This window comes from Suncus etruscus, chromosome 19 (genome assembly GCF_024139225.1).
Source record: "Suncus etruscus isolate mSunEtr1 chromosome 19, mSunEtr1.pri.cur, whole genome shotgun sequence".
Taxonomy (NCBI): Eukaryota; Metazoa; Chordata; class Mammalia; order Eulipotyphla; family Soricidae; genus Suncus; species Suncus etruscus.
Genome location: NC_064866.1, coordinates 11,328,939 through 11,344,376, shown reverse-complemented (window position 1 = coordinate 11,344,376; position 15,438 = coordinate 11,328,939). Strand labels below are relative to the sequence as shown.

Genomic DNA, 15,438 nt, shown 5'->3' with positions numbered 1-15,438 from the left:
GCTTGCTTTGCAAGCAAAGGTTCAATCCCTGTGTAAGCACATGGTTCCAAAGTATTCTCAGGAGCTACCCATGAGCATAGAGCAAGAAAGAATCTGCCCCTGTACTAGCACTGAGAGCAGCCCCCAAACAAAAATTACCTTGTAGCCACTGAGTTTGGTTTGAATCCTCAGCGTCAAATAAAGTCACATGACCAATAAAAGAATCACATCTGAGCAGAGAGTGAGGAATACCTCTGGATGTCTCCCTCCAATTAAAATAATTATAAAATACAGGATCAATAGATATATTACATATGTGGTACAAAAACACAACATATCGACAACCTCCCAAACCCCAGAGGATTATTCTGCATAATTAACTCAAGGATAAACTAAATTGTCCACATTTTTATTTCCTTTTACTCTTTGTTTTTGGACTATACCTGGCTGTGCTTAGAGCTTACTCCTGGCTCTGCCTACAGGGATCATGCCCAGCAGTGCTCAGAGGGCCCTCTAAACTGTCAGAGATGAACCTGGGTCAGCTTTGTGTAATGCAAATGCCAAAACCATTGTATTGCTGCTTTGATAGCCCAACCATTGTACTTTTTTTGTAGAAATTAATTTGTTTAGCTAAGATGATTTTTTTTTTTTTTAAATATGGAACGCTTCACGAATTTGCGTGTCATCCTTGCGCAGGGGCCATGCTAATCTTCTCTGTATCGTTCCAATTTTAGTATATGTGCTGCCGAAGCGAGCACCTAAGATGATTTTAATTTTAGGGGTTGGCGATAAAAGTGTAGCAAGTAAGGTGCTTAGTTTGCATGTGGCCAACTTCAGTTTGATCCCCGCACCCAAGTGATGGTAACGAGATCAAACTGGCCCTGCCAATCATACCCCATGGAGAATGAAGCAAGGACTATCAGTAAATATAGAAGGCCCTTTCTCAAAATCCCTTCCTCCTCGCTCCTCGTCTAGGTCAAAGAACCTTGAATACACCCTGTATCTCCTCTAAAATCCCCTCTCCTCCATCTGCCATAATACTCAGGCACCAAAGAAAGATTTTATTGATGCTTTCAGAGAGATGGCTTCAAAATTCTATTTTCTGCTTGTTTTAGAAAGGAGGAATGGGGAAAGAATACTAAGACATATACATAAATTGTAAAGCACACTAGTCAAATTTAATCTTGATAATGAAAATCAACAGTTAATATTCTCAAGAAAACCATCACTGGGCCAGAGAGATAGTACAAGTTAGGCACCTACTTTGCATACAGTTAATACTGGTTTAATCCCCAGAACTGCTTAAGGTTTCCTGAGTGCCTCCTGGCAAGACTCTTTTTTAAATTTTTTTTTTTTTTTTTTTTTTTTTTAGTTTTTTTGGGTCACACCCAGCATTGCTCAGGGGTTACTCCTGGCTCTATGCTCAGAAATCGCTCCTAGCAGGCTTGGAGGACAATATGGGACGCCGGGATTCGAACCGATGACCTCCTGCATGAAAGGCAAACGTCTTACCTCCATGCTATCTCTCCGGCCCCATGACTCTTGAGCAAAGCATTTCGGGGTATGCCCTCCCTTCTCACCAAAGAAAATAAACACCTTAAGAAACATTTCTTTAAAAAAAAGTTTATTTGGAAAAGCCAGCTCCTTACACAAGGTTTTGTAACTATACTTTCTTTCTGTCAATTACAATGATATTTTAAAATGCATTGAATATTGTTCATTGAATGCCTATTATCCTGCCGCAATTTAAAAGATATTAGGTTAAAAAATATTTACAGTTTTTATTCTGGTCTGTCCCCCCCTCCCATTGTTACAACGAACTCATATCTTTGCTTTTCAGATAAGTGAATGGGGTCACAATTATTAGTTCTTCCCTAAGAGTGAGATGTGCCCAATAAATTCTAAGCAAAACAATTTTATTTAAGGCTTTCTCAGAAAATGAAAAAGGAGTTATTTAGTGAAACTAAGCACACTTAAAATTTCCTCCCGGTCTTGTCTTATCCTTATTGATTTATCCGAGCAAAAAGCTCTCTGGCCCTCTTTAATCAGCAAACTGAGGAAAAAAGCCTCACTAAAACTGTGAGTATTCCACTCAAGAGTTCTAAACTAGAAGCAGATATAAATAGAAATGACTTTGAATCAAAGGGGAAATATTCAGGAAAAGAAAAAAAAAAACTCAGTTTGAGGTTTTGGAAAAACCTAAGCTAAATCCAGTCACTGTTTGAAATCTGTCTCCATTTACTTAGGTTATATTTAATAAGGAGACTCATAATTTTAGTTTGGTGTATTTTAATATAAATCTCTAAGTAAAAAAAAAATACTTAAGTGATTTCCAAAGAGCAATGCTCAGCAATCCTCTATTTATTTGAAAAGGGGAGCAAAGATGGTCATCTAATGAAATTAGCTCTTCTTAGCATTTTGGACTATAATAAGTATCCCAAGAAAAGAGATTGAACAGAGCCATGTGTCTAGGATAGCCAAGGAATTTCCAAAGTTTTACGACTTAAATTTCCTAAATATATTACTAACAGGCACAGGTGCCAAGCAATTATTGATGCTGGGAAAATATTTCAGTCAAAATTTCAATAGCCCCCAATATCTAATCAGTATTTCTAGTCACAGTCTTCCAACAGTGTCTGGCAATATATTACAAATGACAACGAAGCAAGATACATTTTAGATTTGCCTCAAATAAGTTATTTTTCCTTTTAATGCAACATTTAAAATAGATGAGTTTAGCAGAATGATTTAAAAAGTTAAGGCTCCCTAAAGAGTTCTAAAGACTAAAACTTAAGGCACATATCATTCATGACACAGCTGAAAGCTAAGGTGAACATAAACAAAAAAAAAAAAAAGGGAAAAGAAAAAAATATTTTTCCCTCATACTTTGCCATTGACTCCCTCTCCAAAGGATACGGTATTTTAAATTCAGGCGATTGGTAAGGAGTTGAAACAAAACCTCCATCAACAAAGACCTGGTATGATTTCCACACGGATGTCCACATTTTACATTGAGCACCACTGGTAGATTACAGGCCAGTAGAAGACTTCAGATACCTTGGGTGAACTGTTGCATTTATCCCTCCGTAACCCCCAGGTTCAAACTCGACTGCCCTCCTGAGGGCTGCCTTTTGTGCCTGTCTGCTCTGGAGATTCTGTTGAATTGGTAACTTTGGGCTTCTCCACAACATCTATACTGGTCTCCTCCTCTTTATTTTCTTCTTTCGTCTTCTCTGCTTTCTGTTCTTTCGCTGTAAGTCGGTAGTTGATTCCCATGCCAACAAAGAGGTAGAGGCCTGCGATGATTAGAATTACGCCACATACCCAGTAGGTATATTTGTAGTCTCCGTATATGTCATTTAGACGACCTAAAGGTATTAAAAATTTTATGTGGGTAAAATGTCTCCATATGTCATACCCTTTCCCAAATGAGACTTAAAGGCACACTTAAAAAAAAAAAGACAATAAAAAGCCAATTCTCCAAGAAACCACAAATGACCATAATTTAAAAAGGAAGCATTACATATAATACTATCTTTGTCTTATGCCATCGTACTTGATTGAGGATGGCTACATATTCTGGCAAATTTGAATAGGGAAAGCCCCAGAGATGACTTTAATTTTCTCAACACACAGTGGAAAAAGTAACTCAAAAGAGGTTTGGTGAATCTTGCCTAAAGAGAGCTATTTTCAGTCTTCCAAGCAAACGATTTAGTTTCTAACATAAACTTTTCCCAAAAAACTTTATTGTTTGTTTTATTTGGGGGCCACTTTTGGCAAAACTCAGGTGGCCATATGGAATGCTGGAGGTGGCTGCACATAAGATAAGTGTCCTAGCTGTTGTAATGTGGGCTCAGCTTGTCCCAAGGAACACTTAGCATGCTTCCAAAGGCACGCTTAACTAAGCTGAAAATTTAAAATCAGTTTTCTGGTTCTAAAAAAGATTATTTTCTAGGGAGTGGGAAGTGTAGTGTGGGCCACAGCTGGCTGTGCTAACAGTTCATTCCTTGCTCTGTGCTCAGGGACACCCCGGTACTGGTTTGGGAGATCATATGGATTGTCAAGGATAGAATCCCTTCCCTGTCAGCTGCGTGCAAGACAAGGGCCTTACCCACTGTACTATTTCTCTGGCTCTGAGAGATATATTATCACTGTCTAGAAAGAAAAACACTGGTGCAGGATATGTCAAAGCAAGCATGTGAGAAAGAATCGGGCTTAAGCCCAGGAAGACTTACTCTGAAAAACCTGCATTGTGCTATAAGCATGTACCAATAATTCCAATGTCAACTTGAGAAAATATTCTCTATAAATTATTAATTATATAAACTAGAACATCAAATGGCTTTTAGGGTCCTACAGTAAAAACTTAATTTAACTTGGTATTTTAAAATATTTGAAAGGGCTGGAGAGATATTACAGGAAAAGTTCTTTCCTGCATTCAGGTCCCCTCTACTCCTTCCCTGGAGTGGTTCCAAAGCAGTCTGGAGTAAGTCTGGGCCCAATTAGGTGACCACCACACCAAATCCAACTAAATCAAACCAAACCAAGAAAGTCCACAATTTTTCTTTTCAGAGACAAAACCCTGCCTCTGCATTCAGGTATCACTTCTGGAACTCATTGACATATGATATGAGTTGGTGGGATTGAACCTGGGTTGGTTGCACTCAAGGCAAGTGGATAACCTGCTATACCATCTCTTTGATCCCATACAAATACTTTTAAACTCTGTGAATCATTCACTTAGCAATATTTAATTATCTACAAACAGACACCAGGAGGGCTGGGCCCTGAGGGTAAGGCTGAGCAGTGGAGATACCACAGTTCAGTGGAGTAGATGTCAATCAGATAGATGTGCACAGAAACAGTGTCAGGTGTTACAAGGACTCTCTGAAAGCAGGGTCAGAGAAACTTCTCTTAAAAAGTTTAAATTAGGGCCCGGAGAGATAGCACAGAGGTGTTTGCCTTGCAAGCAGCCAATCCAGGACCAAAGATGGTTGGTTCGAATCCCGGTGTCCCATATGGTCCCCCGTGCCTGCCAGGAGCTATTTCTGAGCAGACAGCCAGGAGTGACCCCTGAGCACTGCCGGGTGTAACCCAAAAACCAAAAAAAAAAAAAAAAAAAAAAGTTTAAATTAAATGAATGATTACAGATGTTAGGAGCTTGTCAGAAGAAAAAAGAAATCCAGGCAGAGAGCAGCAAGACAAAAGCAGATGTGGGAAGCAGAGGGTGTTAAGAAGGGCCACATTGCTGAAGCAAAGTAAGAGGACAGCCAAGCGGTACAAGGCAGGAGAAGAAGGGAGGTGGGCTCAACCCTCCAAAGAATTTAAAGGCAGTACTGGGGATATTTCTTTTCACCCCAAGAATGAGGAAAACAAAACTAGAGTTCTAAGAAAGAGACTGAAGACTAGTTGAAGGGGTTTGGGGTAAAACAATGCAAAGGTGACCATGAAGAGCAGCCAAAGAGAAGATGGGAGTAATTAATTGGAGAGGAGAAATAGACAGATCAGAGATAGAAAAGCTGAAGAACTGGCAGAACTCAAATTCACTGATTGTAGAGAAGATTGTTATGGACATTTTTAAAAGAAGTAAATCTTAGGGCCAGGAAAATAGTGCAGTAGGTAGGGCACTTAGCATCACCCCTGGAATCCCATCTGGTCTCCCGAGCAATGCAGTAGAGTTCCTGAGCATCACTGAAAGTGGCCCAAAAAGCAAACACAAACATAAAACTCAAAAATCACAAAAGAAGTAAATCTCATTTTCCTCCTATTTTACAAAGCCTAATGTCAAAAAGTCATACTCAGATGAAGTGTAAATTACTAATTTTGTATTAATAATTAAAATGATTTAAATTAGAGAATAAACCATCAAATATTATGTCATAAACTGTTTGATCTTGGGCAAGTATTTTTGGTTTTCTGTCTTTTTTTCATTTATAAAATGACAGTACAATAAAGAATGTGGGGGTCCGGAGAGATAGAACAGCGGCGTTTGCCTTGCAAGCAGCTGATCCAGGACCAAAGGTGGTTGGTTCGAATCCCGGTGTCCCATATGATCCCCCGTGCCTGCCAGGAGCTATTTCTGAGCAGACACCCAGGAGTAACCCCTGAGCACTGCCGGGTGTGCCCCCCCCCCAAAAAAAAAAACCCCCAAAACAAAAAAGAATGTGAAATACTATTCTTATAGATTTGTCAGATGGCAGGATATATCAAATCATTATGACAGTCCCTGGTATCCTGTGAGCCCTTCCCAGGTAGCTATTATTACTTTAAAGTTGAGACAAATTTTATAATTAAAACATAACTGCCAGGATAGAGAAATACCTTAAATGTTGGAGCATATGCTTTGCATGCCAGTGTCCTGGCTTCTATCCCTGGCATGGTCTGTTGAGTATTCTTAGAGAAAAACTTGAGCACTGGTGGGTGGGCTAGGAGTAGGCTCACATCCCAGCACTGACGATTATGGCTCCAAACAAAAATAAGATGAAATAACCAATAGTAGGGGGCCAGTGTGAGAGTTCAACAGGGTGAGCAATGCAGTGTATACATGAGGCCTGGCCAATCCCTCAGAGTAGGCCCAAGCATTGCCAGGTGTGGCCCCAAATTGAAATCATTAACAGTATATTATTATTTTTTGGGTCACATTCAGTGATGCTCAGGAGTTACTCGTGGCTCTGCAACTCAGAAATTATACCTGGCAGTGCTCAGGAAATGATATGGGATTCTGGGATCAAACCAGAATCAAACCAACTGCACGAAAGACAAATGTCTTACCTGCTGTACTATCACTCTGGCCCCACTTATAGTTTTAAAGATGGAAAGCATATAATACTTATTAACTGTTTTGGACTCCTCTTTAGCTTCATGACTCTCTTGAATTCAATTCTATAAAGTATTTGAGCAATAATGCCATCACTGAGGAAATAGAAATGAGAAAGGCTTGCTCAAGCCACTCACTGCTGTCACCTTCCCAACTGTTTACACAACCAAGGAAGTAGAGAGACAAACTATACCTAACATCGGTGGCCCCAGGAGCACGGGGCAGCATTCCACAATCGTCACCAATCCCACGGCGCTGGAGAATCTCTGAGGTCCCACGAGGTCCATCAGTGTTTCAAATAGTACCGAGCTGAGCCATCCAAATGCAAATCCAAAGAATCCAGCGTAGATACAAAACCCAACATATGTTGAGCATAAAGGTGCTAGCAGATGACACACTCCGTTTGCAACAATAGAAGCAGCAAAGAAATATTGGACTCGAGGTCTTATCCACTTTGTGTTGGCGACTAGTCCCATAGAAGGTCTGGCTACCATGTCAACAAAAGCCAGGATGGAAAGAAGGAAGGCAGCCTTCTCACTGGAGAAATGCTTGCTCTTCCCATAATTACTGAGAAAGACTAGAGGAGTAAATAGTCCAAAGAACATGAGCACATTTCCAGAGAGGTATAGCAAAAATCCTCTGTGCTTGAACAGGGAAAAGTCCAGGAATTTATTAATGGTTTGAAAGAATGATTGTTTCTCTGCTTTGGGGTTTCCTCCAATAAGATCTGTGTTTGCATCACTTGTCCCTTTTCTTGCCTCAGATTTTCCAGCCTCCTGAAGAGGTTCTTTGGATCCCTCTTTCCCTACTGGCTTAGGCCCGATTGGACGCATGAGAGATCCAGCTACACAGCAGTTTAACAATAAGCCCCCAAGAATCAGGAAGCTTCCTCTCCAGCCAAAAATACCAAAAAAAACCTGATTGAGGGGTGCGAGAGTAGAGAGAAATACTGGGCTGCCTGCCATGGCCAGTCCATTTGCCAGTGGTCTCTTCTTGTAGAAATACTTGCCAATCATGGTCAGAGCTGGATTCAAGTTGAAGGCAAGCCCAAGACCTGATGGGGGGTGATGGGGTAAGGGAGAGTGTTATAAATCACAAGAAATAATCAGAAATGTATTTGGAATGAACTTAACAATTAAAATTAGACATGCACAGGCACACACAAAAAAGGACCCTATCATAGGAGTACATATTCTGGAGTGTTTAAAGTACAAATTCTAAAACTTTAAAACTAGGTTCAAATGTTTATTACTAGTTGGATAATAATGTAGACTTTTTGTTTGTTTTTAGTCCACACCCAATAGTGCTCACCCAACCCCTAGCTCTGCATTCCAGATTTACTCCTGGCAGATGCCAGGGATTGAACTCAGGTCAGCTATGTGCAAAGGAAATACCTTACCCACTATATTATCTCTCCAATCCCAATGTTAGAGATATTGGCCCTTTGGTTACTACTTCCTGTATTTGTAACAAGCACAAAAAGCACTATTGTGAGTAATTTTGTGATGTTTATTAGAATGGTGTCTGCATGTCATAAGCATTCAATAAATGTGTGCGTTTGTGTTTTGGGTCACAGCTGGCTTTGCTCAGGGGACTCTATATGGTCAGAAAATGAACCCAGGTCGGCTGTGTGCAAAGCAAAACAAGTGCCTTATCCACTGTAGTTTTTGGATCACACACAGAAGTGCTAAGTGAGTTACTTCTGGTTCATGCCTGGGGGACAATTAGATGTCAAGGATTTAATTCAGGACTCTTACATGGAAAGCATGTTTACCATTCTGTTGAGTTTTCTCTTCTACGTTAAAACATTTTTGAGGGTTACAAAATATAAAGGTTAAGGCGCTTGCCTAGTATGTGGCTATGAAAGTGACCTTGGTTCAAACAAACCCAGGTACCACATATGAACACTGAGCACTGCCAGGCATGGCCCCTGGACACAAAGCCAAGACACAAAACTTATAAAAAATAAAATTCAATAAAGTAAAAATTGGTATTTCTTCATACATGTTCAGAGCATTATTCACAATACTGAAAATGCAGAAGTAACCCTGCATCGAGCATCTCTGAGAGTGATTTCTGAGCCAGAAGAAGCCCTTGATTACCCATACAAATTTTATTCTATATTGTGTATTGTGGTGGAAGTAAAAATGAAAGCCATTTTTCTGCAGGGCAACTTAGTTTACACATAAGGGAAAAGAGGTGGTTCCACTTTAATAAGTTATTGTAAAAAAATCCTATTTACAATATATTATTAATGCATTATTTGCTAATACTTTTTTTTATTTTATTTTTTTTTTTATTTGCTAATACTTTTTAAAAAAGGAAAAAAACAAGGATTTTGACTTATTCAATGGAATAGGATTTTAAAACATCAGATTTCAACTACAAGTGTTTATTACAATATATATTATATATATACACACACATATATATGCTGTTCTTTTTCTTTTCTTTTTTGTTGGGGGAGTCACACCCAGCAGCACTAAGGGGTTCCTCCTGGCTCTACACTCAGAAATCACTCCTGGCAGGCTCAGGGGACCATATGGGATGCCGAGATTCGAACCTTCTGCATGCAAGGCAAATAAATGCCCTACCTCCACGTTGTCTTTCTGGACTCTATTTTATATATATATATATATATTTATATATATATATATATATATATATATACACTGTTAATGAAAAACTAGTTATAAAACATATGTCATTGCATCCCTTTTTGTTCTAGAAGTTTATATGTTATATATATATGTTAATACAAAAATGTTTGGAATACATCAGTGTTAGAATTCACAGTGATAGATCTTCAAGTTATGAAGTTACAAGGCTGGAGAGAATAAAGCAGATAGGATGTTTGCCTTGTTGGCTAACCTGGGTTCAATTCTTGGTACCCCATATGGTCCACTCACCAGGAATGCTCTCTGAGTAATTGCTAAGCACTGCTGAGTATGGCTCAAAAACAACCAAGAAGTGACAATAATCTTTGTGATAGACATCAACAGTTCACAGCAGAAAGGGAACATCAAGCAGGTCATACATATATGCCTCAAAGTTATCTCTGGATATTTTCTACCTGACAATTCCTGTTTACATTTAACTTTCTCCTGCTCTGATAGATACTGCCCAGCCCTCGTTCCTAGGAGGGTGAGCTAAAGTTAAAGAATAACTCCCAATTACCATCTTGCAACAAGTTGCCAAATACATCTTATCTATCACCACAGACTAGGGCAAGAATATAATCACTTGCCAATTCATTCAAAAAAAAAAAAAAGAATATTTACAGTCCGAAAGCAATTTCTTTTTCTTTTTTTTTTTTTTGGGCCACACGCGTTTGATGCTCAGGGGTTACTCCTGGCTAAGCGCTCAGAAATCGCCCCTGGCTTAGGGGGACCATATGGGACGCCAGGGAATAGAACCGCGGTCCTTCCTTGGCTAGCGCTTGCAAGGCAGACACCTTACCTCTAGCGCCGGCCCCCCGAAAGCAATTTCTTAATTGCTCTCAACTACTACTACTACTACTCTTCACTTTATGTAATTACAGCTCTCAAAAATAACAGTAAATCTACAGCAACTCACCTCCAATGACTCCGACACACAAGTAAAGCTCCTGTACAGTGTTACAGAAAGATGCTGCGATCAAGCCACAGCCCGACAAGCAGCCACCAGCCATCATGACTGGGCGACTGCCGTATTTATTCACCAGGATACTGCTGATAGGACCTAGGATATAATGAAAATCGTAGTAGTACAGGGTAAATGAGCCTATTCCTTCCATTAACACAAGGACTAATGACATCAGCTGCCTAAAATAAAAATATGTAACAAAGAACATTGCTTTCTACGATCATTTAATATTATCTCTAAAGTTACTTCAGGATTATATGGGAGCTCCATTTTCAGGGTTTTTTGTTTTTTTTTGGTTTTTTTTGAGAATCTCCATGTTGTTTTCCAATATATACCGTAGGAACACAAAAATGCCCTCTACACACCTATGTTCATTGCAGCACTGTTTACAATAGCCAGAATCTGGAAACAACTCATGTGCCCAACAACAGATGAGTGGCTATGCAACTGTTCAGTTAGAGAAATAACTATACCAACAACTATCATGACAGGATCAGAGCTATAGCACAGCGGTAGGGTGTTTGCCTTGCATACAGCCGACCCATGATAGGTTTGATTTCTGGCATCCCATATGGTCCCCAAGCCTACCAGGAGGGATTTCTGAGTGTAGAGCCAGAAGTAACACCTGAGCACTGCTGGGTGTGGACTCCAAACAAACAATTATCATGACAATGGTAGTGAGTGAGAGAAATAGAATGCCTGTCTCATAAGGGTGGGGAAGAAGGGTGATGGGGGACATTGGTGGCAGAAAGGTTGCACTGGTGGGCCCGGAGAGATAGCACAGCGGCGTTTGCCTTGCAAGCAGCCGATCCAAGACCAAAGGTGGTTGGTTCGAATCCCGGTGTCCCATATGGTCCCCCGTGCCTGCCAGGAGCTATTTCTGAGCAGACAGCCAGGAGCAACCCCTGAGCACTGCCGGGTGTGGCCCAAAAACCAAAACCAAAACAAAACAAAACAAAACAAAAAAAAAAAAAAAAAAAAGAAAGGTTGCACTGGTGAAGGGGGGGGGGTGTTGCACTTTTTAATACTACTACCTAACTACAAACACGTTTATATAACCATGGTGCTTAAATAAAGCTATTTAAAAAAATAATTTCAGGGGCCGGGAAGGTGGCGCTAGAGATAAGGTGTCTGCCTTGTAAGCGCTACCAAGGAACAGACCGCGGTTCGATCCCCGGCGTCCCATATGGTCCCCCCAAGCCAGGGGCGATTTCTGAGCACATAGCCAGGAGTAACCCCTGAGCATCAAACGGGTGTGGCCCAAAAACCAAAAAAAAAAAAAAAAAAAAAAAAAAATAATTTCAGGGGCCAGAGAGATAGCATGGAGGTAAGGCGTTTGCCTTTCATGCAGGAGGTCATCGGTTCGAATCCCGGCGCCCCATATGGTCCCCTGTGCCTGCCAGGAGCAATTTGTGAGCCTGGAGCCAGAAATAACCCCTGAGCACTGCCGGGTGTGACCCAAAAACCACAAAAAGAAAAAAAAATTTCATAGGTATGTAACAGAAAATAAAAGATGCTAATAAATAAATATTAATGTGGGTCTTTTTTCTTATTTTATTTTTTATTTTGCATTTTGGCAGCATTCAGGGGTTACTCCTGGCTCTTTGTTCAGAAATTGCCCCTGGCAGTCTCAGGGGACCATATGGGATGCTGGGATTCAAACCACCGTCTGTCCTGGATCGGCTACCACTGTGCTATCTCACTGATCTCTCTTTTCTAAAATGTTAAGATTTTATTAATACTTTTATACAGAAAGTGATAATGTTGATCTTTATCTTAGTAAACTTGGTAGACATAGCAGGTGATGCTATCACCACTATCTGTACAGCAAGACTGTTAAACATGAAAGCTAACAGTGCTTACAATTTTGAATTTCCAAGTTTGAGGTGAATCTCCAAGGATTAAAAAAATGGCAGAATGTCACAAAGAGATCCTCACCTTGTACACACACACACACATGTGCTCACAAGTGGTACCCTTCTCTAAATTTCTCAAAGTATATCTGACATACATTTTGTGAGGTAAATCTAAACAGGATTGATTATTAGTTTATACTGTGAAATAAGCTTCTTCTTGTCCCAACCCCCACCCGAGAGAAAATGAAAAAAAAGAGAGAAAGAAAAACTTAAGGTAACTCTTTAGAGCTCGAAACATTAGTGTTCAAAGAGTGGCCCAAGTGCATAAATTAAAGGCTTATGACAGTTGTAAAGGTAATGACACTCTTAGGGGACATAACACTTAGGGGTTAATCAAAACAATTAATTTAGTCAAAATCTTTCACAAAGCTTATGAGAGGCAGTTTGTCTTTCAGAGTTATTTTAAGAAGGATGACCCCAATTAGCTATCATTAAAAATAGAGATGGGTTACAGTTTAGTGTTCTATTATAGCACAGATTCAGAGAAATGTGAGGACAAAGGAGGAACTGTTTTCCCAAAGAGAAGTGTCATGTGCGATCAGCACAACTGACATCATTTACTTTAGATGTAAAATGCAAGTGGCTGGCAAGCTCTAATTTGTAATCAGCTTAGTGATACAAAGCAGCATCTGGAGTACCACGTGATAACATTTATGCTACTTTTTTCAAAACATCATTGTCAAAACTTGATTAGAAACTCGGCAGATACCGCTAAAATCACTCTGAAGTCAGAAAATGTTCAGTTTTATGATTTTTTAAAAATGACTTCAAAAATACTATAATTTAGCATTTATGTTCTTCTAAAAAGCACTCAATAAACAAATCTGGCAATGTTTACAAGTTAAAAGGCACAAATAATAGACAAAATTGGAAATGTTTACAATTTGAAAGGCACAAAATGTATACATAGGAAAAAAATGTCTTCCCAATCTTGTTCTGTTATCCAGTTCATCTCTCTGTAAAGCAAGCAGGTTTCTCTTCTATGACATGCTAATTATATCAAATACTTATCCCGTTTCATGTGTTTATGTTATTCTCTCATTAGAGTAACAACCTTGCAAAGGCAAAAATCCGAATCAATACTCTTCATCACTCACAACACCTAGCTTATTTTAATTCTTCAATGTTTTAAGTTTTATTTGCAATAATGTTACTGCATCATTTATTTATGCTTATGTCAAATCTAATGAAAAGTAACAAGAAAAACTAGTTGTATATTTTCTAAGTTTTTAATAGCTCAATGCCATAGAGTTTCAAATCAAGATTCCTCACAATTTTTCATTTATTTCAGAAGACCAGAGGCATTCTGTATTAAAAAATAAATGGTCAGAGAAAGAGTACATTGGTTTGGACACTTCAGAATAGCAAAAGTTGTCAATGCTAATGGAAAGGAAAAACACTAAACATAAAGCTTCAAGAAATTAATATTTTGCAATACCGTACTGAATTAAGACCATCTCCTTTCCCCCACTTAAATAGTTTTATGGTTCATAACTGGCAGTGCTTAGGGGACCACATCAGGGGCCAGCCAATGGCAAGGCAAGTGCCTTAACCCCTGTACACTCTGGCTCCAATGAGACATTATAAAATTGGGACCAGAGAGATAGCATGGAGGTAAGGCATTTGCCTTGCGTGCAGAAGATCGGAGGTTCGAATCCTGGCATCCCATATGGTCCCCCGAGCCTGCCAGGGGCGATTTCTGAGCATAGAGCCAGGAGTAACCCCTGAGCACTGCCGGGTGTAACCCAAAAACCAAAAATAAATAAAATAAAATAAAAGAAGTTAGTTACCTAATCCAGAGTCTGACTGCTTAATGAAAATGAGCTCACCAGCTCTAAATGCTTACTTACCTCCTCCATACATGACAGCCAACATGATGGAAGATATCCATGATACTTCACTGGTGCTGGCATTGAATATACCTTCAATTTCTTTGAAGAACACAGTAATAGATTTGGCAAACGCGTAAGAGAAGCCGATAGAAATGAAAGCTCCAACTACCACTGCCCATCCCCAGCCTCCATCTGGGGGGGTATATCCAACTGGACCACCAACTGCTGGTGGCATTTTTAGTGTAGATAAATTCCAAAATATAGTTCAAATTCAAATATCTGGAAGATAAAAAATTAAAATAGTATGTCAACAATAAATCACTCTCATCCTTTACACCATGCTCTTAACAAAACTGTTTAAGTCACTAGACATCTGAGGACATTAGCAAAGAAAAAAAAGTCTTTTTGGTGAAGTGAGATAGTTTTCATTGACTTTACTTAGAAAGATGTGAAAGGAGAGGAGAGGAAATGTATTTAAGAGAGAACACAGGGAGGTCCAGAAAGATAGTTTGATAGGCAGGGTATTTGCTTGCTAGTGGTCGACCCAGGTTCAATCCTTGGCATCCCATAAGTCCTCTGATTCCACTAGAAGTGATTCCTGAGTGCAGAGCTAGGAGTTATTCCAGTGCACAGCTGGGTATGGCCCCAAAAACAAAAACAAGAGAAAGAACACAGGCTTCTTCAGAATGGAAATAGCAAAGAAACAGAGATAAGCAAGAGGGCCAGAGATACAGCGGTAAGGCATTTGCTAATCCAGGACATATGCCCCTCCCCCCCCCCATGCCTGCTAGGAGCGATTTCTGAGCGCAGCCAGGTGTAACCCAAAGGGAAAAAAGAGATAAGCAAGGGAGATGCATGTTCTTTATTTGGGGGGAGGGGTCACGTCCATCAGCACTCAGGGGTTATTCCTGGCCCTGCACTGAGAATCACTCCTGGCAGGCTCGGGGGAACATATAGGATACCGGGATTTGAACCGTCTGTCCTGGAATGGCTGCATGCAAGGCAAACGCCCTTCCGCTGTACTATCTCTCCGGCCCATTGGGAGGTATATGTTCAAGGGAGAACATGGGTTTAAAAAGCAAGCAATCTATGGGCCCGGAGAGATAGCACAGCGGCGGTTGCCTTGCAAGCAGCCGATCCAGGACCAAAGGTGGTTGGTTCGAATCCCGGTGTCCCATATGGTCCCCCGTGCCTGCCAGGAGCTATTTCTGAGCAGACAGCTAGGAGTAACCCCTGAGCACTGCCGGGTGTGGCCCAAAAACCAAAAAAA

The 15,438-nt window shown here is 40.1% G+C and overlaps 1 protein-coding gene and 1 non-coding gene across 2 annotated transcripts; both read right to left on the bottom strand.

Moving 5' to 3' along the window:
• Positions 1-630: 630 nt before the first annotated feature.
• On the bottom strand, positions 631-737 carry LOC125997634 (U6 spliceosomal RNA). Its single transcript, XR_007491674.1, has one exon. It is a non-coding gene; the product is annotated as a U6 spliceosomal RNA (small nuclear RNA).
• A 2,337-nt stretch (positions 738-3,074) lies between these two features.
• Positions 3,075-14,443, bottom strand: SLC16A1 (solute carrier family 16 member 1). Its single transcript, XM_049765740.1, has 4 exons — positions 14,187-14,443; positions 10,373-10,516; positions 6,990-7,850; positions 3,075-3,347 (listed from the first exon to the last, which is right to left on the bottom strand). Exons 1-4 carry the CDS (start codon positions 14,401-14,403, stop codon positions 3,079-3,081), a joined length of 1,491 nt encoding a protein of 496 aa, XP_049621697.1. The 5' UTR covers positions 14,404-14,443; the 3' UTR covers positions 3,075-3,078.
• Between the last annotated feature and the right edge of the window lie 995 nt (positions 14,444-15,438).